At 39.6% G+C, this 23,685-nt stretch overlaps 2 protein-coding genes across 2 annotated transcripts in view; one reads left to right on the top strand and one right to left on the bottom strand.

Moving 5' to 3' along the window:
* snx3 (sorting nexin 3) overlaps positions 1-7,955 on the top strand; it is a 38,668-nt gene extending 30,713 nt beyond the window's left edge. Inside the window, exons 2-4 of the mRNA XM_069887521.1 lie at positions 3,539-3,634; positions 5,423-5,547; positions 7,088-7,955. Of these exons, the coding sequence (XP_069743622.1) occupies positions 3,539-3,634; positions 5,423-5,547; positions 7,088-7,202 (336 nt within the window). The 3' untranslated portion in view covers positions 7,203-7,955. The remainder of the gene's footprint in view (positions 1-3,538; positions 3,635-5,422; positions 5,548-7,087) is intronic.
* A 2,830-nt stretch (positions 7,956-10,785) lies between these two features.
* Positions 10,786-23,685, bottom strand: part of nr2e1 (nuclear receptor subfamily 2, group E, member 1) — a 66,198-nt gene continuing 53,298 nt past the window's right edge. The window contains exon 9 of the mRNA XM_069888117.1: positions 10,786-17,624. Coding sequence (XP_069744218.1) covers positions 17,462-17,624 — 163 coding nt within the window. The 3' untranslated portion in view covers positions 10,786-17,461. The remainder of the gene's footprint in view (positions 17,625-23,685) is intronic.

Genomic DNA, 23,685 nt, shown 5'->3' with positions numbered 1-23,685 from the left:
TAGGGCCTGTCTATAGGTAGGAGAACCGACGAGTGATCTGACTTGCCAAAATGCGGTCTTGGGAAAAAGCAATAAGCTTTCCTTAATGTAACAGGGATTAAATGTGCTGGGACCTCTGGTATAGCAGGTTATCTGATACTGATAATTTTGCAGCGTTTCTTGAGACAGGCCTGATTTAAAGATGACACCTATGTAGTGTTGAGCCTGCAGTTTTGATTCTTGTTGCTTGTTCAATAAGCCATTGTTTATATTTTTTTTAAAACTATGTACAGAGAATATCATGCATACAATTTTTTCTAAATTTGTAACATTTCCATGCACTTTTCATGAAAATCCACAAATCCAGTAAAACCTGTTATCTGGAATTCAAGCAACCAACAAAAAAAATTGATGAAGATCAATATTTTTAAAAATAAGAATTAATCAAAATGTAAATGTTTACAATTTTAAGAGTAAATGTTCTCTGGAGTAACACATAAATCTTTGAAGATGGGGGCAAGCATTCAGTCAGTGCTTTGCTTGTAGCAGCTGTCTGAATTAAATGAGTTGCCCAGGATGAAGAGCTGGTTGATGCTGCTCGCCATTGGCGTGACTCTTAGTGTCTCCTTATCCCTGCTTAGTAAGAGTTTCCATGGTCAGAGGCTTTATCTGTAAATTTGGGGGAGGGGGGGTTAATTATGTTGGGTGACTTCATGGAGGGGGAGGAACCTGCAGATGCAAATATTTTCAAAGAATGTGACTGAAAATAAAGTAAAAATGCTTTCAGGTTTCTATATTCATGCAAGTGAAGTTTGTTCATGGTAAGTACAGTATTTTTGTCTGTTGGTGTGAGCATCAAGGAACCGGAAAACGTGCTTATCTGGCATCTACCAATCCCTGTAGGTGCTGGATACCAGGGATTTTACTGTACTTCAAAACCACCTGGTTTTGTCTATTTGTATGGTTGCTTGTTTTCAAATGCTGAGACTCTTGATGTAACTTTAAATATCTAGACACTTTTTATTAAACTGTGCAACTACTCAAACTGAACAAGATTTGCTGTGTAGAAATGTAAAGCAGTCAGATTTATCAGATTGCTTGTCATGAATTGTAGTGGATTAAACTGATTCTTTTATGCGTAATTGATTCATTGAGGTCTGTGAATATTGTATTTACTTTCTTTTTTAATACAAGTACTGCTGTAGATTAGAGCCATAAAAGTGAACAGAAGTGATGCTATTGCATTTCTGTAATAGACCAGTGTCTTCAACCTTTCTTCTGGTCGATGAATAAAGAATGAGGTGTCAGAAGTTAAAAAGGGCATTTTGAAGTCAAATTAATGTGGATTACTTGCTTCTCGTCAATGTACCTGCAATCATGATCTGCATCAAGGATTAACTTTTTATAGACTTCCGTGCCCACAGGTAAATCCTAGGTAGGCTTTTTGGTTTGGTTGATCTTTCTGCCAAGTAAAATAGAAGCTAATCTCTCTGTAATTTGAGAGAATGTGTTTAAAATGCAGAGTTCCATTTTAATGTAATCAGTGCTGTAAAGGTTTTGTTTGGAGTATTCAGGATTCACAAAGACTCGATTGGTGTTTCAGGGAGAAGTAAGGCAAATTCAGGTAAGAAGCTAGTTGGTGAAATTTGATATCTCTAATCCAAAGTACAATTGGTGCAAATTACCAATTTGCTTTGAAAATGGGAGAGTTGCATTCCTTCGAAGAAAGCAGCTGACCAGAAACATCTAGGGATCTAGTTAGAATCTTCTGGCTAGTTTTGACTTTCAGATGCCATTTAAAATAGATTATAATTTGTTCATTGCAGTGTAGATTTGAAACTAGAACACAGTGGTTCACTTCTGAGAAAATGAAGCTTGAGCATCTTTGAAATCTTGCAGTCAAATTTACTGATCACTTTGGATATGGGAATTTTAACTCATTTTAATTGAATGTATGGGATTAGTCTCAGTCAAAGCAAGGAAAGAGGAAAAAAAGCTATTTGTTCAGGCACCTGCCTACATTTTGCCCATGCCTTGTTGAATGGCTCAAGCCCAAACATTGGTTTTGTATCCCTGCTAGATAAAGTACTCTGTTTGACCTGCTGAGTTTTTCCAGCATTGTGTTTTTACTTCAATCATTGTCTGCAGGCTTTCAGGTTTAAGCTATTTGGAGTTTGAGCTAAATTTCTCAGTGAATGTGTTAGAAGTCGGTTGTTGCTAATTTATATTGCATGTTTTGGATATGGCCTTAATATTTATTCAAAATTGAACATTGATTTTTGACATTCCAAAGAGCCTTGAAAATCTAATGTCTGTACTTGAGATGTGTATTTCACTCCCATTGCCATATTTGCAAAATAAAATTTTCCTGGCATCTTGGACATTGACCTCCTTCTCTCTTCCCCTCCAAAACAAAATAGTTAAGATTATAACCGTATAACAATTACAGTACAGAAGCAGGCCATCTCGGCCACTCTAGTCTGCACCGATTTAAGTGAATGCTACTAGTCCCACCTCGTAACCACCTCTTCTGGAAGGTCATTCCACTCCGCCAATACTTGTGCAAATACTGAAACCAAACCTGACAAATCTTTGGAAAGAGTGTCCTCAGAATGGGTGCTGAGCTTCTTTCAAGTGAAAACTTGTGCAGCCCAGCATCTCTCCAACAAATTTGCATGTTGGACCTCCCCCATTTATCTTGCGTCGTACACAAGTGCTGGAGAAACTCAGCAGGTCATGCAGCATTCATGGAAACCAATGGACAGTTGGTGTTTCATGCCTGAGCCCTTCAGCAGATGCAGTAGTAACATTGGCATTTAAGCACTTGAACATGAAGCAAATGGAAGGATGTGGATCATGCAGGCATGTGGGATTAAATTAATTTGACTGTGCTTTCCAGAGCTGCTGAGGCCCATTGGGCTTGTTCTAAAGCTAAACTTGTCTATCAAAGCAACAATATACCTTCTAATATTTCAAGATTGTTGACATTGATTGAGATTATGATCATGTCATGGTAATTTCTAATTCTGCTTTTATCGATGTTAATCTCTTTTCTAGCACCTGGGCTGCAGCCTTCAAGATCATAGTATTTCAAATGTTCACTAGATATTTACATTCTCATTTCACTCTCTTCCCCAACAAGGTTTCAGATTTTATTTTCCCCATGAATGAGACTTCCTTGCATTATTTCCTTTAAATCATTTGCTTAAACTTATGTGCACTTGTTGATAGAGTTGTGATTATCTCCAACACTAGGAAGGAGACAGAATTTTCTTGTGTGGAACTTTTAATCCTTTATTTATTCATAAATCTAATCGCCTCTTTGCAGAGGTTCTACTGTGCAAAAGGGAAATGGTTCCTCCATCAATCATGATCTGTCTGGTGCATTTTTTTTAAAAACTTCAGAATTACAGTGATAAAACTTAAGTGGCATGGAATTTTAAACTCCTTTTCCAAATTATGATCAATCTGTATGTATTAAATATTTAACTACTTTAAACTGTCAATTTTGACTTTTTTTAAAGCATTTTCATTGCATTGAGTAACTTATATTTTTCAGACCAATCTTCCAATATTCAAGTTGAAGGAATCTTCTGTGAGAAGAAGATACAGTGACTTTGAATGGCTGAGAAATGAACTTGAAAGGGAAAGCAAGGTAAAGCCCAGTTATTTTGGGACCGAAATGTCTGGTTAAATTCATCTAACAATGGGGTTGTGTCCTCCAACCATAACTGGGTTTCCATCAAAGCAATATTCTCAAAATAGGTCACTTTTTTTGTTGGGGGAGGATGGGGAGAACTACATGCCTTAAAAATTGAATCAATGAGTAAAAGTTACCTGGTAACATGCATCTTTAACTTTTTTAACATACAATTTGGGTGCCTTTCAATTTGCCTAAATAAAATTGGAGGGATTTCCTGTGGGTTAAACTTAATTTGACTTTGAAATTTGCATAAATATTAAATTTGAATTGTAATGGCCAATTCCTTTCGTATTTAAAATTGCTACTCAATGAAGCTAGGATCTGTAAACCAAAATCCACTAACAATTTAAAGCAAGGCTATAGCATATGGTCTTGAAATGCAGAACTACAAGTCAAAATGGGGCACCTCCAAGACTGTAGCTAGGAAAGAAAACTTTTAGGTTTATAATCATTTTTTTCCCTCAAAGTCTGGAATGAATTGTTTCATCAGTGCTTCATTGAAAGCTACGAAGTACATGGATGTGCAGATTGGCATAGAATTAATCAACAGATGTTTTTTAGAGTAAGAATGAAAAATATTCCACGACGTGAGGACACCAGAACTCTTGTTCGTTGTCACAACAAACTGACTGTGGTGCTTCAAGAACTAAACTTAAGCATGTAAATTGTCAAGTGGAATTGGTGCAGGTATTGCTTGTCCAATTGTTGTGAATAGACTTGAGATTGCTATTCAAAGCTAACTTGATTCATTTGACTTCACTTGATTGTTGCATTTACCTCTGGCGTACATTGAATAAGAACCTTTTAGGTGAACCAACCCTTCTTCTGTTACACTATCTGCTATAGTATACATCTTATGACCTAGGAAAGGCATCATTGGGACTATTACGTGAAACTCTTGAGTATCTGCAAGGAATGGGACATGGACCTTCTATAGTTAATGAATGAAACTGCATCTCCCTCCATTGCACCAATGTTTCTCCAAAAGTTGTTTATTTTTAATGATTTAAAACTTTAATGTTTCAAAATTCTCAATATTAGCTGATCAGTTTTGAATTTTCAGCTGCAGTAGTACTTGGGGAGTAACTTGACACAAAAAAATTGAGTGCATGATTTATAGAATTTATTTTCCCCCTCATGTAAATACTTGCTCTAAAGTTGGTTGGACCAGATCTTGTAGACACATGCATTAAAAGCAAATTGGTGGGCAATGACAAATTAATATATATTTCAATTTGTGGCATAAGGATTTTCTGTAGGTAACTGCTTAATGGTGAAAAGATATGATCTTAGTTGGTATATCCACCTTTGTACATTTTTCTTTGCCATGAAATTAACTCTGGCTGTTGTGATTAAGTATTGTCATCACTTCATCTATCAGTGGTGGAACACAAACAACTTTCATTTGGTGGTTGACTATTGAATAGCATTTGCACTGTACACTTCAAAGTTAAATACAGTAAAATCCCTGTTATCTGAAATTCAAGTAACTGGCAAAAAAATTGCAGAAAATAAATAGGTTTTTAAAAAAAAGTTTAAATTTGGAGCCCCTTGCAGTCAATTTGCCAATCCAAGCAACACAATCTTAAAATTCTCTTATCCGACATCTATCAATTCCTATTGGTGCCAGATATTGGGTTTTTACTGTAGAATGTTTTTCTTTCAGAAGACATGCTAAATATGTAGCAAGGCATTTATTTATTCTGTTTTCTTGGCTAAAAACATTTTTTTCCTTTTTAGGTTGTGGTACCGCCATTGCCTGGCAAAGCACTATTTCGTCAGCTGCCTTTTCGAGGGGATGATGGCATCTTTGATGACAACTTTATAGAAGAAAGAAGACAAGGACTTGAACAGTTTATTAACAAGTAACTTCAATGGGAAAATTGTTTTCCATATTTTTTTTTCTCCTGAAACCATGTTCTATACTTTCAGTCATTACTTTTAGACACCGATGATCTACATTTAGTGGAAAAAATATTGTACCTTCCAGGTAGTTCCCAACTTGTAACAATAATGGGGACCGAAAAATTGGTTGTAACTCTGGTTTGGTCGTAAGTTGGGGAGCGGGGACCACTGTATACAGTTCTTTTAATACAAAATATGTACAGTAGTTTAAATTTTAAAAATTCAAACGTGTGTGGGTGGACGTAACTCGTATAAGTCGGAAATCGAGGACTACATTATCAGGTTAGTGTTGGTACCTTTTTAACACAGCTATTGTTTTGCAAAATAAAGCTAGACAAATTTTATCCAAATTGCACTAACATCTTAAGATTGTAGTTAAAGATGCTCATCTCGAACTCCACTTTTAATTTTTAAAATTTTTTATTTGCAACATGGTAGAAGTTGATTCTGGCCATTATGTTTGGAGGGTGGGAGGAAAGGAACACCTGGGGAAAACCCATACAGATATGGGGAAAATTTAGCAACTCCTCGCAGCATTGGATTCAAACCTGGATCACTGGTGCTAACAGCTACACTAACCATGCTGCCCAACTGAAAGATGTCACAAAGGTACTGGAACTTTGTTTGGGGGGAGGGGGGAAGAAACACTAGTAAACTTGTAGCTTGTGCAGAGAGGGATGTAATTTTTGGTTTTATCTAAGTTCACTTTTATTTGATAAGTTTGCTAGTTGGACCATCTTAAACATAGTGAGCTCTTAAATTATTGCAATGCATTTTGAGGGGAATTGACTCCAGTCTGCCCTAATGCTGTTTTTGTTCAAACTTAAGTAAAATAATTCATTCATTGTGCCATATACAATAATGGTGCATAGCTATCTTCCAACAGTTCGCCAGAAATTTTTGCTTGCTTTTGTTGCACTTGAACAAATTGGTCGTCAGATGAGGCTTCCCTGTATCTTGCTTGAAATTGGTGATTTCCCCCCCCCCCCCCCCCCCCCCCCATATCATGACCTAGTTGATAGGTGGGAGCTGACATAAGCAACCTTCTCTATTTAATTAACAAATATTAATACCCTTCAACTTTCTGTTATCAAAACTATCTGGTAAATTGTGCTATTTAGCATCCAATCAGCACCATTTTGCCTTGTCTCTTAATTTAGTCTATTAATTGTAGTGTAGATTTGTTTGATCTATATCTGTTAGGCATATCCATTGGTTATTTATTTGAACCAGAATATCAAGTATCTTGAGGATTGGAGAGTTATGGCAAGCCCTTTAACAATCTCCACTCCACTTTTGAAGTGTGATGTAGTCAATCAACCAGATAACTTGTTTCCTGTACACATGGACAGCTTTTCTAGTCTTTTCCCACCATGTCAGTTATCTTTCATCTCTTTCTTGAAAGCTGTCTCTGGTAACCCCAATGCAATTTTTTATGAAATGCTAGGTTTTGTTGATTCTAAACTTATTCACTGAAATTTGAATATTTTGCCTTTTCAGAGTTGCTGGGCATCCCTTGGCACAGAATGAGCGCTGTCTTCATATGTTTCTGCAAGAGGAAATCATAGATAAAAACTACACGCCAGCAAAAGTGAAACATGCACAAACAGTGTGAAAGGACTAAAACACTGATTTGTCAAAAATCCTTCCATACCAATTGAAGATGCTGGTTTTTGGTTAATCCTCAGTACATCTTTCTGCTTACTGATGTTTCTGAAAACAGAATTTCATCTTGGGTGCAGATCAAGAGGAAGAAAGATCTGCATTTGGGATTGGAGCTGGCTACTATAATTTGGCTTTGTATAACACTTTATTGCATTATTCATACTGAAGCCTTAAATTGAGTAAAGTATGCTCATGTAATTGTCTGTGCCCAAATGTTGCATTTGACAGAATTTGTCAGATGGACCTGTGGTATGATTGCAGCACTTCTAACAATTTTATCTGATGCTTTGTCATTTGTGAAAGAATATTTTTATAATGCATGTGCTTTATAATTTAAATCCTAGCTGAAGTCTAGGATTTGACAGATGTTGCTCTTTGAGTGAATGGTAAATAGACGGAGTGAATAAAACTTACTGGAGGCCATCAGTAGCCAAAATAAACATTTGAATTTCAGTAATATGCCTTCAAACTATTGCTGTTCAACTATTGCCATGTATCTCCTTTCTGTGGCTAGTTATCTTTATCCATACACTGCATTTGTTACAAAAGTAGAGCCTATTCGAATGTTTCCATCAGATTCCTTTTCACTTTTTTGTACTAACTCTTGTAGCCAAGTCTCTGTCTGAATTTCTTGGACACTAAGCCTAAACATCCTGCAAAGTTTAAACGTTTTTGAATAAAGTCAAACAAATGTTGAATCCTATTGAACTGGTACATGTGTTACTGTTTTATCATCAATTCTATTTGGTTTGATCGTTGTTTAAATCACAGTCACTATTTTATAGTGCAATTGATTTACCAGTCACCAGTTAAATGCTGTATTTTGGTGGATGGTTTTGTCTTGACTACCTGCACTTAAAGATATAAGGATATCTTGAGACTGTAGAAACACACTAAACATGGTTTGATAACTGATTCATGACTTCAGTATTTGCTCAACATTCATTCAGTTTGGAGACTTGCTCACTTAACTATTCATGAGTCTTGACTCTATTTTGTTGCCTACTGGGCTTTAGTGCTGTTTCACATACTATATCATGTGAGGAGATTATGATGAAAATTGGTGCATCTCTAGTCTGCCTAAGAAAGCTTGATGGTTGCATCCACTAGTTTTGGTGAATGAGGCTGGGTGTGGAAACTATACTAAGACAAATGAACAGATACCTGCTTCTGAAGGTGGCAGTAAGTTTGAGGTAGTGTCCTCCCACATTTCTAGCCACATTGTTCCTTCTGCATGTAGATTGGGGTGGGGGGTTCCCATTCATTTGCATATTGATGTTTTAATTGCATCCTTGAATCCTTCTGCCTATAATGCCTTCCTACCAGGGTTCAAGTTGGTCCATTTACAAAATGTGTTTGGTATGCAAATGTGGCTGGTCCATCAGAGCTGACATGTAATCTGTGAATGAGCCTGAGGATGTTATGATTTGATTGCCCTTCCATTGGATATGAGTCCTTGGCCACAGGAGGTGCTGGAGGATTGAAGAAAAACAAATGTGGACTTTTTGGGTATTTTTTTAAAAAAAGGAAGAAACCTGGGAGTTATAGACTGGTGATTCTTGTGTCAGTGGTGTGCAATCTGCTGAGGATTCTTAAGGACAGGATTTATGAGCATTTGGAGAAGTACAGAATACATAGCATGGCTTTGTGAGAGGAAGGTCTTGTCTTATGAGCCTAATTGAGTTTTTTTGGGAGGTAACAGGAAATTGGAGGGAGGGCAGTAGATGTGGTCTGTATGGATTTTATTAAGGCATTTGACAAAGTCCCTCTTTAGAGACTTGTTCTAAGTCATGTGGCATGGGATCCATGAAACCTTGGCTGTGTGGATTAAAAATTAGCTTGCATGTTGAAAGCAAATAGTACAAGATAGTAGATGGGAAATATTCTGCCTGTAGCGTCAGACTCGTGGAATTCTGCAGGGATTTATTCTGGGACCCCAGCTCTTTGTCATTTTTATGAATAACCTAGATGAAGAAGTGGATGAATGGGTCAGTAAGTTTGCAGAAGATAAGGTTGGAGGAGCTGTAGATAGTGTTGAAGGTTGTCATAGGTTACAAAAGGATATTAACAGGATGCAGAGTTGGGCAGAAAAGTGGCAGATGGTGTTCAATCCAGATAAGTGTGAGGTGATGCATTTGAAACCTCAAACCAGAAGGATGAGAAAAGGGTTAATGGTTGGATACTTAACATGGGGATCTTGGGGTCCAAATCTATACATCTCTCAACCTTGCATAGAGGTTGATAGGTTAGTTAAGGAGGCCTATGGGATGCTGGGCTTCATTAATAGGGGATTGAGTTTAAAAGTCAAGAGGTAGTGTTGCAACTCCACAAATCTCTGAGACCCCACTTGGTCTATTTTGTTCAATTCTGGTACCCTCATTATAGGAAGGATGTGGAAGATTTGGAGAAGGTGCAGAGGAGATTTATCGGGATGTTGACTGGATTGGAAAATAAGTCTTGAGGCAAGGTAAGAAAAGCTGGGCCTTTTCTCTTTGGAATGGAGGAGGATGAGAGGAAGTGAAGGAAGATGAGAGGAAACTTGATAGAAATCTACAAGATTCTGAGAGATGAGGATGAATATAAGGTGGACAGCCAGCACCTTTTTTCCCCTAGGGCAAGAATAGCAAACACCAGAGAACATCTGTACAAAGTGAAGAGAAGAAAGTTTAGGGGAGACATCAGGTGTAGGTTTTTATAGAGTTGAGTGCCTTGCCAGGAGTGGTGGTGGAGGCTGAAACATGAGGGGCATTTAAGGGACTCTGAAGCACATGGATGAAAGACAAGGTTATGAGTTGGAAGAGTATAGTTTTTGTAGGAATATAAAGGTTGGCACAACATCAGGGGTCAAAGGGTTTGCACTGTGCTGCAATGATCTGATTATTATAGGAAGTGGGAGGAATGCCACACTGGAGAAACAGAAAATATTTTGAGTTTAAAGTTATTGTATGTATTTGAAATTGGCATCAAAAAACATGCATATTAATTACTAGCAGCCTTTAATTCTAATACACACGAGCCAGTAATCTCCATTCCAAACAATCAACTATCTGACTTTTGAAATCCCAATGGTTTAACATTTGGTTTATTGGGTGATTTGTCCTGCACACCCTTGAAGGTGACTGTCACATCTTTGCTTTCCATTAAAGTCAACTCTTCCTATTAGAAAAGTTTAAAATTGCTATGTTGAATTGGCAATTAAATTGGTTTTGCAATTTTAATACTGATCAAAGGAAATTTAACTGTTTGAAACACCATCTTGCACTAGAAATTGAAAGATACTTTAAACAAGGCATGAAAAATTACTGATTGATGGAATATGGATTCCAATTGCAATCAGATCATTAGTCGTTGTTTTAAACACTAAAGAAGGGTTGAAGAGCTGAGTGACCACCTTTTGCTCCAAGATTTGAATGTTCCTTTGATAAACCATTTCACCTGATGGAGACCAATTCTGAACACCAGTGAATCAATAAAAATTGGTTCAGTTAGAAATAAAAGGAAACTTCGAATAAAGATTTGAAATAGTTGCGATTTATTTAAATGGAAGGTATGGTGACCATAAGACATCCTGGAATACTTTAAAGTGAGGTACTTCTGAAATGGCAAGGCTGTAGAGCAAGAAATATAGTTGCTTATTTAAGTATCAATTACACGAAAGTAATGCCATGATGATCTGAAGAATTTTTAGTGATGAATAATTTAAGATATGGCACCATTTTGTACTCTTTGAAATTGTGCCTTAGGATCTTTGCCTCCAAGATCTCATTGTAGTGCATTGCTTCCTCTATGGTTCACTTAAGACAACACAAAGTCAGAATGTATTGGGTTGGAGGCAATAAGCGGCAGAAAGATCTGGATGTAAATGACTGAACAATCAATCATGTTAATTAGGCAGGCAATTGGCTGTTGTTGCTGGAACCACTTTCTCACCAGTCACAAACCATTTGAACTTGGGAAATGGGAGAGCAATTTCAAAATGCATGGATAAACAGGAGAGTAAATGGCTACCACAGGTAATCAAGAATGCTGAATTGAATTTGCAATCCCAAGAAGTAGTCAAATGAGTATACTTGGTACAAATAGATGGTTTACCAATCATTTGCCAATCATAAATGTGTAGTTTATTTTAGTTGGAGATATAAATACTCAAAGTAGATAACTAAGTGATTGCAGCAATATCTTCAGGCAAACATATCAATAAAATAGTAAACAGCTTAATGAAATAAAAGTAATATTTAAGTTTGGCATATTAAAAACTAATATTTTTATTCTGTATGCAATAACTGTTCTCCTGATGCACGATGCAGAGCCCTAGTCCAGTGGTTCTCAACCTTTATACTCGTGTACCACCTTAAGTAATCCCTTAACCAACCACAGAGCACCTATAGCATCCTACGTGGTTGTGTCAAATAACATGGATAAGTTCAGAGGAAATAAACACATGAATGAGAAAGATAGACCAAGTTAAACAAAGGCAAATGGAGGATGATCATTCTGACTATAGTCCCATTGAGTTTAATGGCTCATTTCTTTGATCTTCTGTAGTACAAGCTGCTGCAGAACATTAGTGTTAAGTGTGTGGTTTATTTGCAATATTGATGGACAGTGGAGAAGTGCAATAGGTACTAATCTTAATTCAAAGGACATATATGCCATAGGTGCTCTGCAGTTAGTATGGGATTACTTAAGGTGGTATACCAATGGAAAGAAAGGCAGTGGTTATGAACCTTAAACCTATGCCCTCTAATATTTGGCATGTTCATCTAGGGAAAAGTTATCTATCCATGACTCAATTTTATGAGCTTCCATCAGATCAGCTGTCAGTCCCCAATGCTCCAGGGGGAAAAAAACGTCTGTAGATACTAGGGTTGAGTACAATACAAAATCACATGTGGATGCCAAGTGGCCTGTGAAGTTTCTCCAACACCTTTGGTTTCTCTGGTGCAATACACAATCTAAGCTTGTCCAACCTTGTATGGTTATGTTGTCTGAATTGGAAAAATTAACAAAACAATTACAGGACAGAAACAGCTCATCTCGGCCCCTTTCGTCCCACCTACCTGCTCCCTGTCCATAACCCTCCAATCCCCTCACATCCATGCACTTATCCAACCTTCTCTTAAATGACAAAACTGACCCTACTGCAACCACCTCTTCCAGAAGGTCATTCCACTCAGGCACCACTCTCTGAATGAAGAAGCACCCTCTCATGTTACTTTTACCCCTTAACACTGAACATAACCCCTCATTCCAATCTCACCTACCCTCAAGGGGAAGAACCTATTCACATCTACTCTGTCTATCCTTATAATTTTATATACCTCTATCAAATCCCCCTCAACCTTCTATGTTCTAATGAATAAAGACTTGGTCTATTCCTTCTTTCTTTGCATTCTAGATACTGCAATCCAGACAACATTTTAATAAATCTTCTCTGCACCCTCTCTACTTTATCGATATCCTTCCTATAATTTGGGGACCAGAACTGCACATAGAATTCCAAATTTGGCCTCACCAATGCCTTGAATAGTCTCAATATCACTTCTCAACTCCTATATTCTATGCTTTGATTTATAAAGGCCAGCATATCAAAAGCCTTCTTTACCTCCCTTTCTACATGAGCATCCACTTTCAAAGAACAATAAACAGTTATTCCAAGATCTCTGTTTCTCTGTAATGCCCTCCCCTTCACTGCATATGTCCTGTTTTGATTATTCTCCAAAAACTCTTCTAAGCAGTCCAAATCCTTCTGCAGTCCCTGAAAACCATCTTCACTATCCACAACTCCTCCCATTTTTGTATCATCCACATATTTACTAACCCAATTTACCACTCCATCAAATGACAAACAGCAAGGGACCCAACACAGCCCTAAGGCACACTGCTCGTCACCAGCCTCCATCCTGACAGACAGTTATCAACCATGACTCACTGGCATCTACCTTCTAGCCACCATTGATCCCATCTGACTATCTCAACATCAATACCTAGTACCTGAACCTTCCTTACCAACCTTCCATGTGGAACCTTATCGAAAGCCTTACTGAAATCCATATAGACTACATCTACTGCTCTGCCTTCATCAACCTTTCTCTTCACCTCCTCAAAAAATTCAACAAGATTTGTCAAACATGACCTTCTCTGCACAAACCCATGTTGGGTGTCCCTGATCAGTCCCTGTCCCTCTAGATACTTAAACATTATCTCTAAGAATACTTTCCATTAGTTTACCAGCCAACAATGTCAAACTTACTGGCTGATAATCACCGGACCTACACCTGGACCCCTTTTTAAAAAAAGGAACCACATTTGCGACGTGCCAATCCTGCAGAACCAGCGACTGTTGAAAAATTACTGTCAGAGCCTTCGCTATTTCCTCCCTGACTTCCCTCAAGGTCCTGGGGAAAATTCTGTTGGGACTTGGAGAATTATCCACCTTTATATGCCTCAAAGGTTCCAACACCCCCTCTTTCCTAATCCCTACATTTTCCATAATTACCCCTTTTGCTTCTCTTGTCCTACACAATTCCATATCTTTTTCTTGAGTGAATACCGAAGAGAAGAACTCATTCAGTATCTCCCCCATCTCATTTGGCTCTGCACTCATTATTCTGCTCAGATTGACTAGTTGTCCAATTTTATCCTTCACTCTCCTTTTGCTATTCACTTATCTGTAAAAACCCTTCAGATTTACTTTCACCCTGTTCACTATAGCCACCTTCTTTTCGTACCTTCTTTTCACTATCCTAATTTATTTCTTAAGCTTTTGACAATCCATCTATTTTCCAAGCATCTCATTCATACTTTGCTTCATGTATTTAATGTAGGACTCCCTTTTATATCGAAGCAACTTTCTAATTTCCCTTGAAAACCATGGCTCTCTCGAATTTTTGTCCCTGCCTTTTATCCTAACAGGAACATAAAGATTCTGTGCCCTCAAAATCTCACCTTTAAATGAGCTCCAATTCTCCTCTACCTCCTTCCCATAAAACAAATCAGTCCAAACCACTCCTTGCAAATCTCTTCTCATTTTATCAAATCTGGCTTTTCCCCACTCAAAAACCTTAATCTTTGGACCATACTTATCCTTTTCCATAATTATATTGAAACTAATAGTACCATGGTCACTGGATCTGAAGTGCTCCCCAACACATACCTCCATCACCTGCCCTATCTCATTCCCCAACAGTAGATCCAACACTGCCCCTTCTCTATGTAGAGAAGATCAATGTATTGCTGCAAAATAACTACCCTCCACACATTTCACAAATTCTAATCCATCCAGCCCCTTCACAGAATGCATTTCCCAATCTATATGAGGAAAATTATAATCCCCACTAACATAACCTTGTGTTTATTACAAATCTCTGCTATTTCCTTACACATTTGCTCCTCTATTTCTCGCTTGCCCATTAGGTATTCTATAATACACCCCTATAATTGTAACTTCTCCTTTTCCATTTTTAATTCCACCCATACTGCCTCCCTTGACAAGCCTTCCAATCTATCTCGCATCAGCACCGCCGTAATATTTTCCCTGACAAGCAATGCAACACCACCCCCTCATAACCCTCCAATTCTATCACACCTAAAGCAGTGAAACCCCGGAATATTTAGCTGCCAGTCACAACCCTCCTGCAACCACGTCTCACTAATCGCCACCACGTCATGCTGCCAAGTGTCTATCCACACCTTCAGCTCGTCCACCTTCCTTACAACAAGTAAATACATTTCAGAGATTTCCCACAACTTACCTTCTGCTTATCCCCATTCTTAAGAACAAATCTATTATTTATTACCTCGTGAACCTCTTCTGCACCCTCTCCAAAGCCTGAATATTCTTCCAGTAATGCATCAACCAGACTCTCACAAACTCGAGTTGTTTTCTTTGAGGAAAAAATAAATTGGGTGGGGGTTTTATGGAGATATTTAAAATCAAGAAGGGTCCACAGAGTAGATGGGTTGAAAATATTACTTTTAAATATGAAGGATTGAGAATTAATGCAAGTAAGCAATGAGGGAGCAGATCAGCCATGATCTTGAATGGCAGAGCAGGCACAAGAGGCTGGTTTGCCTTGCCTTGCCCTATCTTACATTCTTAAGGTAAACTGCTCCCATTGGGCAGAAGGGTTGGAAACCTGAGATTTATAAAATGAAGCTGATTGGCAAAAGAAAAATTCGAAATGAAGCAAGTAAGACAGTTTCGTTCTCAGAATCAGCTGTTAGGGTCTGCAATGCACTGCCAAAGAGGTTGGCGGTGGGCGCAGATTCTCATCTGCCACGCAAACGGCAATTGGAAATGACTTCGTGCAGGCCTGTAGGGAAATAACATGGAATTGAAACTAAGTTGAGTGACTCGTGCCCGAACTGACTTGACGGCTTGTTGGATACTGCAATCTTGCAATTCTGAATTGGTCTTAGACCAGCGCGAAATTTCAAAGAGGATATGGAAGATTAATGAAGAAATTGGAGATAATGTGCCAAAGTTTCATGAACTGCGTGGTCAACGAGCCATTGGGGTTTGATTCGGGCATTTCGGGTGAGTGAGTGAAACTGGGATAATGCTAGTTTTGAAACATCGTGGGCAAAAAAAGATAAACCATAATCGTTTCCTAAGCTATCGATACCTGTTCAAGCATGGGGAGACGGCAAAAACAAAGTCGACCCGCTGTTAGTTGGTATTGAAATGTTGTTTCAGATGTCGATGTAAATAACTGTTCCTGGAGAATCTGTCGTCTAATAAGGAATGAATCCTCCACTTTTCATGTGAGTTCTCACTCTCGCTTTCCTCTGTTCGTGTCTAATTCGCGTCGGTTTCACATTTGCAAACTTAGCATTCCAATTATTCAGCTAAATCGTCCCTTAGTGCATTTAAACATTTATAAGAAAATCCGGAGAAATCTATTTATTCAGAATATTCAATTTACTTGCACTTTCAGTAATTAATTGCCATTCAATACGACTTTTGAACGTTGATATTTTACTTGTATAATTATACTCTATTCCGAATGAATTACAAGATTCTTGACTTGACAACTCAGTTACATTTGATATTTATGCACAGAACAACGCAACGAACGTTTCTGTTAGAAAAATGTCCAAGTGCTGCTTTCCTTAGTGCTTATTTGAAAGATAACGCATCCACTCCACAGTTCTCGTGCAAAGACGTAATGAACTTTCCCGATCAACGGCGCCTCGACCATAAATCTTCCCCCAGCCGCCTCAATAGTGGCAACTCCTTCCATGCATGCCGCGTTCAAACTGCACTGGCAGTTTGGCCAAATACCTCAAGAAAGCAAAAAGGCACTTGTAAAGGAGTCTATGATAGACGAACTCTCTCCGATTGGTTTCTGGTCACATTGAAAGTCTTTCACCTTGTTGGAGAGCAGCAGAAATGACCTCAAAGTTGATAATCGGGCAGGAGTTCTGCGGTTTCGCCACTGGAAGTCAAACTGACGTCGCCTTTGGTTTCAGCACTAAGTCACTGGACAGCAACTGGCTGGGCTGGGTCCTTCGCTTCATCCTTCACATTTGGTTTGTCTAATTTACACGTGTTGGCCTTACACATTTCTTCAAAGCATCTTTGAAATGTTAACAAAATTTTTATAAAAACAATCTACTAAGAACGGCAGGAGTAAGTATACTGGGGGGATACTACCAGCTTTTCACGAATAGCCGTTGTTTTCTCGTGGCATGGTGCTCTCCAGGATGGCACTAGTAGGTCAGATGAAGGATGTGTTTTAAAGTCCGCCTTGTGATTTGCCAAGAATTATGTTGGAAACGCATCAGATGCAAGGTTTAAAAAAAAAACATTTTGCCACAGTGAAATGAGCTTTGGCCAACATTCCATTTAGGTCAAATGGGCCCTGCATTGTTTCGCCCACCGGCAGCAGTAAGAACCCCCCCCCCCCCCCCCCCAACTCCCTAAAGCGTTAACAGAGATCTGCCAAGGATGCCAAACTTCTAATGGATTCTGCTGAAAAGAACATGGTCAAATTTGAACTCGCTAATTGGTGAGAACTTCAAACAGCTTATTTGGCAGGAGAGGCAGCTGTCGGGCGCGAATGGCACATTATCAACAACCCTTGGCCAATTTTATACAGGCATACGAAACATCTTTTTGACAGTAATAGCCACGATTTCTGTTAGTCTGCGGAAGTTTCACTTGTAACACCGGTAACGTAGATTATCCTTTTGAAAGATTTGGAGTTAAATATCGCTGGATTTGTACATGTCTGACAATAGTCTTGTGATAGGGACGTTGCCGATCGTTTTCTTGAAAAAGACTTCTTCAATAGTCGAGGGATTCACGGAACGTAAAGCTGGCAGAAGTAAAAGTAACTTTCCAAAACGGCATGGCTGCGTGGGGTATCTGGAGAATACAGAGGAAATAAACGAGTTAGCATATGAAGGACGGCGAGTACTGTCCCCGTGATATTGCAGCAAGAAGCAAAACAGGGTTGCCTTGATAAGACTGAAGGGCGGAAGCCCGAGGGAGCATCTGGCGGAAGGTCGAGGGTAGCTCTGCGTCCACCGTTCTCCACTTCACCCAGGGGCGCGAGTTTCGCATACTGAGCAGCATTCAATTGCCCAAGTGATGGTGAGCTGCCTTCTTGACCCGCTGCAGTGACAAATCTTCCTCCGGCTAACTTAAAATGCGCAGAGAATCCCAGAAACTGGCGATTCGGCCCACCCAGTCATGTACCCGGATCGTAGGCCTTCATGTCCTTCCCATCCATGTATCTATCCAAATGTTTCTTAAATATTGAAATCAACCTGCATCCACTACTTCCACTGACAATTCATTTCACACTCTCATCACCCTCTGAGTGAAGAAGTTCCATCAAATATTCCCCTTAAATATTTCACCTTGCACCCTTAACCCATGCTTCACAACCACAGTGGGGAAAATATGCCTGAATTTACCCTATCTATACCAGAAGACCATAAAACATAGGAGCAGAAATAGACTGGTCCATTTTTCCCACTCAGAGCCACTGCCTAGCCCCATAACTTTTGATGCCCTGGCTAATCTCTGGCTTAAATGACCTGGCCTCCACAACCATTTGTGACAACAATTCCACAGATGTACCAGCCTCTGGCTGAAGAAATTTCTCAGCATCTCTGCTCTAAGCGGACACTCTTCAATCCTGAAGTTGTGCCCTCTTGTCCTAGACTCTCCCACCATGGGTAACAATCTTTCTACATGTACTCTGTCCATATCTTGCAACATTCAAAATATTTAAATGAGATCCCCTCTCATTCTCCTAACTTCCACTGAGGTATAGGCCAAGAGTTGTCAAACACTCCTCATTCCCAGAATCATCCTTGCGAACCTCCTTTGAACCCTCTCCAAATTCAGGACATCCTTTTTTTTTTAATCCATAATTTTTATTAGAACAATTTATTCACTATCAAACAATGATGTCAAACTTTAAACAAATCACATGTATTATATTTTGTCATACTGTATTTGCTTTCATCTTCTCATCTTCAACACATCCTTTCTGAAATCAGGAGCCAGTGCCTCATAAAGCCTCAATATCACATCCCTACTCGTACATTCTATTTCTCTGATGAAATTTGCCTTCGTTACCACCAACTCAACATGCAACTTTACCTTCAGGCTATCCTACACGAGGACTCCCAGGTCCCTTTGTGTCTAGGTATTTTCAATTTTCCCCTCATTTAAAAAATAGACTGCCCATTTAGGTTTTCTACCAAAGTGCATGACCATACACTTTTCTACATTGTATTTCATTTGCCACTTCTCTACCTAATTTCCTTCTCTGTCAAGTCCTTCTGCAGCCTCCCAGTTTCCTTAAAGTTACCTGCTCCTTCACCTACCTTTATATCATCTGCAAATATGGCCACAAATCCATTCATTCCAGGATCTAAATCACTAATATACATCAAAAAAGTAGCAGCCCCAACATCCACCTCTGTGGATCCACCACTAACTAGCAGCTGGCAGCAGCGCATTATCAAATAACTTCTAAAAATCCAAATACACACAGCATCCACTGCATTTCCCATATCCAGTCTGCTCGTTACTTCAAAGAATTCCAATAGGTTTGTCATGCAAGATTTTCCCTTAAGAAAACCGTGCTGGCGGGGGAGTCACGTGATGGAGTAGTGGCCGGACGGTGAACTCCAGCCCTCTCCAGAAAAGTCGGGAAAAACAAAGGAAAACACAAAGGCACAGAAATAAAAGTTACAGAAAAGTGAGTATAAAGGTGGAAAGAAGATGGCGACAAAAAAAGAAAAATCGAAAGCAACGGTAAGAAGAGAGGAAGAGAAGACAAAGGAGGAAAAAGGTGAAGGCCTTACCTGTCCGAAGAGGCCCGCTGCGGAGAGAGAAACCCGCTCCCTCAGGTCGGTAAATAATGGACTACAAAAATGGCTCGCTGAGCCGAGTAAAAGTGCGCAACTGCGCATGAAAAAAAACACACCGACGGGAGGGGGGACCAGCTGGGGAGTCGATCTCCACAGCCGGCAACGACAGCTGCAGAACACCTGCAGCAAGAAGAGACCACAGAAGACAATGGAAACAAGAAAGAAGAGAAGGAAAGGGCAACAAAGAAACAACAGATGGCCAACCCAGAGGAAGAAGAAGAGGAAGAGGAAGAGTACAGTGAAATAGAAGAAGAAAAGAAAGGCAAGATAAAGAAGGTACTTTCTCTTATTAAAGGATACATGGAGTCATTTAAAGAATGGCAAACACAGGAATTTAATGATTTAAAAAAAAGAATAAACAACACAGAAGAGAAAATGAATAAAATAGAGATGACCTTAACAGAAATGGGAAAGAAAATGGACAAGATGGAAGAGCGGGCAGTAGCAGCAGAAATGGAGGTAGAAGACTTAAAAAAGAAATTGGGGGAATCTAATAAAAAAACTAAAGAGACACAAGAACTACTAGCTCAAAAAATAGATACAATGGAAAATTATAACAGAAGAAATAACATAAAGATAGTGGGCCTTAAGGAAGATGAAGAAGGCAAGAATATGAGGGAGTTTATAAAAGAGTGGATCCCTAAGACCCTAGGATGTCCAGAACTACAGCAAGAAATGGAAATAGAAAGGGCACATAGAGTATTGGCCTCTAAACCACAACCACAACAAAAACCAAGATCTATTGTAGTAAAATTCCTAAGATATACTACAAGAGAAAAGGTACTGGAGAAGACAATGGAAAAAGTAAGAGAGGGCAACAAACCACTGGAGTATAAAGGGCAAAAAATCTTCATTTATCCAGATATAAGTTTTGAACTCCTAAAGAAGAGAAAAGAGTTCAATACAGCAAAGGCGATTTTATGGAAGAAAGGGTATAAATTTATACTAAAGCATCCAGCGGTATTGAAAATATTTATTCCAGGACAACAAAACAGACTATTCTCGGATCCAGAAGAAGCACGAAAATTTGCAGAACAATTACAAAAATAGACTGAGGGAGGAAGACGGGTAATGAGAGTAAAAATGATCACGATTGATATGTATGTGGGTAAAGACAAAAATAGACTGAGGGATGAAGACGGGTAATGAGAGTAAAAATGATCACGATTGATATGTATGCGGGTAAAGAGGTATAAGAGTGAATAGAGACAATGTGCATACGTGAATGTATCTGTACTTAGAGGAAAATATAGATAGTATAGACAAGAATTAATAAGGGAAGGTAATGGAATAGAGAGAATAAGGAGGGAATTAAAAGAGTGACCTTTGTGACATATGAAAAGTGAAATCTTTTCTGGGGGGGGCGGGGTGGGGGGAAATAGCGGTCACTGCAAAATCAGTTGACGCTTGCGAGTGGATTCACAAATCCAAATGGAGAGGGGAGATGTGGTTGTCCGACAAGGGATAAAGGACAACTCAGGAGGGGAAGGGGAGATTGGGGATAAATAAGATGGAAATAGGAGAATAAGGAAAATGTTGGATGTTGTAGGAATGTTGTCTTATAAAGAGTTGAAAATAAGAAAACAGAAATGGAAAAGGAGGAAAGGTAATGATGGAAAAACGGAAAGAGAAGATAAACAAAATATAAAAGGGCTACGCTGAACTATATGACTTTAACTATTAATGGAATACATAACCAAATTAAAAGGAAGAAACTACTAAATTTAAATGAATAAATGTATTCCATTAGAAAAAATAACATATAGGTTAAGAAATAATATTGAAATATTCGAACAAGTATGGGAGCCTTACATTAAATACAATAGCGAAAACCTACCGGGGACAAACATTACCTAAGTTGATGGAAGGAGAAGGAAAGAAAAGAATGGACTCAGTAGAATTTCTGGGGTATTTTTGTTGAATGACAACATTGTCTGACTGGCTTAATGCAACCTAGATTGTATACCTAAAATGGATGAGGGGGGGTGGGGGGGTGGCTTGGGAGGAGGGGGGGGGGAGAAAAAGTCACTGTATATGTGTGAAAAAGAAATAGTGTATATCATGGCTAATGTGATTTATGGTGTGAAAAATAAAAAAATTAAAAAAATTAAAAAAAAACCGTGCTGGCTTTGGCCTAGCTTCCAACAACTCTGTAACCTCATCCTTGACAATTAATTCAAACATCTTCCCAACCACTGATGTTGGACTAACCAGTCTATAATTTCCTTTCTGCTGCCTCCCCCCTTTCTGAATAGTGTAAGGTAAAACATCATGAGATGGGAATGTGTAAGGAGTTACCCTGTGCAGGGCTGTAACAAGAAGGGGAGGTGTCCTTGTACTCCTGTTAGGTAAAACATCATGAGATGGGAATGTGTAAGGAGTTACCCTGTGCAGGGCTGTAACAAGATGTGAATGCATCCTTGTACTTACAAGATAAGAGAGACATTGATGGATTGAGAGGCAGGAAGCTAGCAGGGAAAGGATAGCAACAGTTTTAGTCATTGGACAAGTAATGATATGATGATGTTCTAAGCACATATCCAAGGGTATAAAAAATCACCATTTTGCTGATAACGGCAGAATGCATTCTCCGACTAACATGGTTAGTCGCAAGTGTTACAATCCGGTAATAAAGAACAAAGAACCCTGATTTCGACTCAGTCTGGTGTTTGTCTCACTCATTCATGAACAAAGCAGACCTAACAATAGTGAGGTGACATTTGCAATGTTCTAGTACTTTGGGACCATACCAGAATATATTGATTGCTGAAAGATCATTACCAATCATTACCAATCAATCATTACCAATCATTACCAATCATTACCAATCATTACCAATCATTACCAATCATTACCAATCATTACCAATGCCCCTTCATCAAATCACTCGATTCTCCATCACTCCATGGAATAAAGTCCCAGGCGATTTAACATTTCGCCATAACTTAGCCCCTCAAGTCCTGGTAATTTGTAAATTTTCTCTGCACTCTTTCAATCTTATTGATACCGTTACGGTATGGCAGTACGCCATTAGGCAGGTGAACCGGTCTCGCTTGTCACGCACGTGGCGGGGCAGCTGACCAAAATGGCGCCATCAGGGGTTTATTCCTGACCTCAGCACTGGGCTCAGAAGCCCGCGCTTGGGGGCCCACGTGATGCCCTGGTGATGTCGGGGCCCCCCAGGGTGGTTCTCAGCCAGGTCCGGGCTAGGAGTATAAGACCAGCCAGGCAGCCTTCAATAAATCAGTTTTTGCTCACTGAACTCAACCCGTCTGATTGTGCGATCCTTCAGTTAGCAGTGTAGCTGCCGCTACAATCGGTGACCCCGACAGGTTCAAATGTCTTTGAACCCAACATGAACGACCCTTCGATCAACACTATAGCCATCAAGCTTCCTGACTTCTGGGTTCAGGAGCTGGAGACAGATTTCATCGGATTCGATCATGTTTTACCATGTGGTCGCCAGCCTGGACCAGGCCAATGCCAAACGAGTGCTGCACCTCGTTCAGCACCCACCCGTGGAAGATAAGTATGGGACCATCAAGCAGGTGCTCACTGGCTCCCTCAGCCTCTCCAGGCACCAGCGTGTCACTCGGATACTGCACCTCGATGTCTTGGGGGACAGAACTCCAATCGAGTTAATGGAAGAGATGCTCACGCTCATGGGTTATCACACCAACTGCCCACTCTTCGAGTGCATCTTCCTCGACGATCTGCCAGAAGATATCCAACTGTTATTGTCCCAGGCGAGCTTTGTCGACCCTAGGAATGTCGCTCAAAAGGCTCAGGAGCTATGGCTCGAATGATTCCTGGAGGGCTCAGCAGTCCAGCAGGTTACGAGTCATGGACATGACCATGCCAAGCCTTCCTCTAGCACTTCGGTGGAACACCCGGCCCCTGCAGGGGCCTCAAAGAGCATAGCCAGAAGCAAGTCATCCACTTCAGGCCTGTGCTTTTTCCACCAGTGCTGAGGAGCCAAGGCTTGGAAGTGTCATCAGCCCTGCTCGTTCCAGGGGTATGAGCAGGCCGGCGGCTGT

The sequence above is a fragment of the Narcine bancroftii genome, chromosome 6, assembly GCF_036971445.1.
Source record: "Narcine bancroftii isolate sNarBan1 chromosome 6, sNarBan1.hap1, whole genome shotgun sequence".
NCBI classification, from domain to species: Eukaryota; Metazoa; Chordata; class Chondrichthyes; order Torpediniformes; family Narcinidae; genus Narcine; species Narcine bancroftii.
Note: the sequence above shows the minus strand (reverse complement) of the source record. Positions and strands in the feature narration are given on the sequence as shown.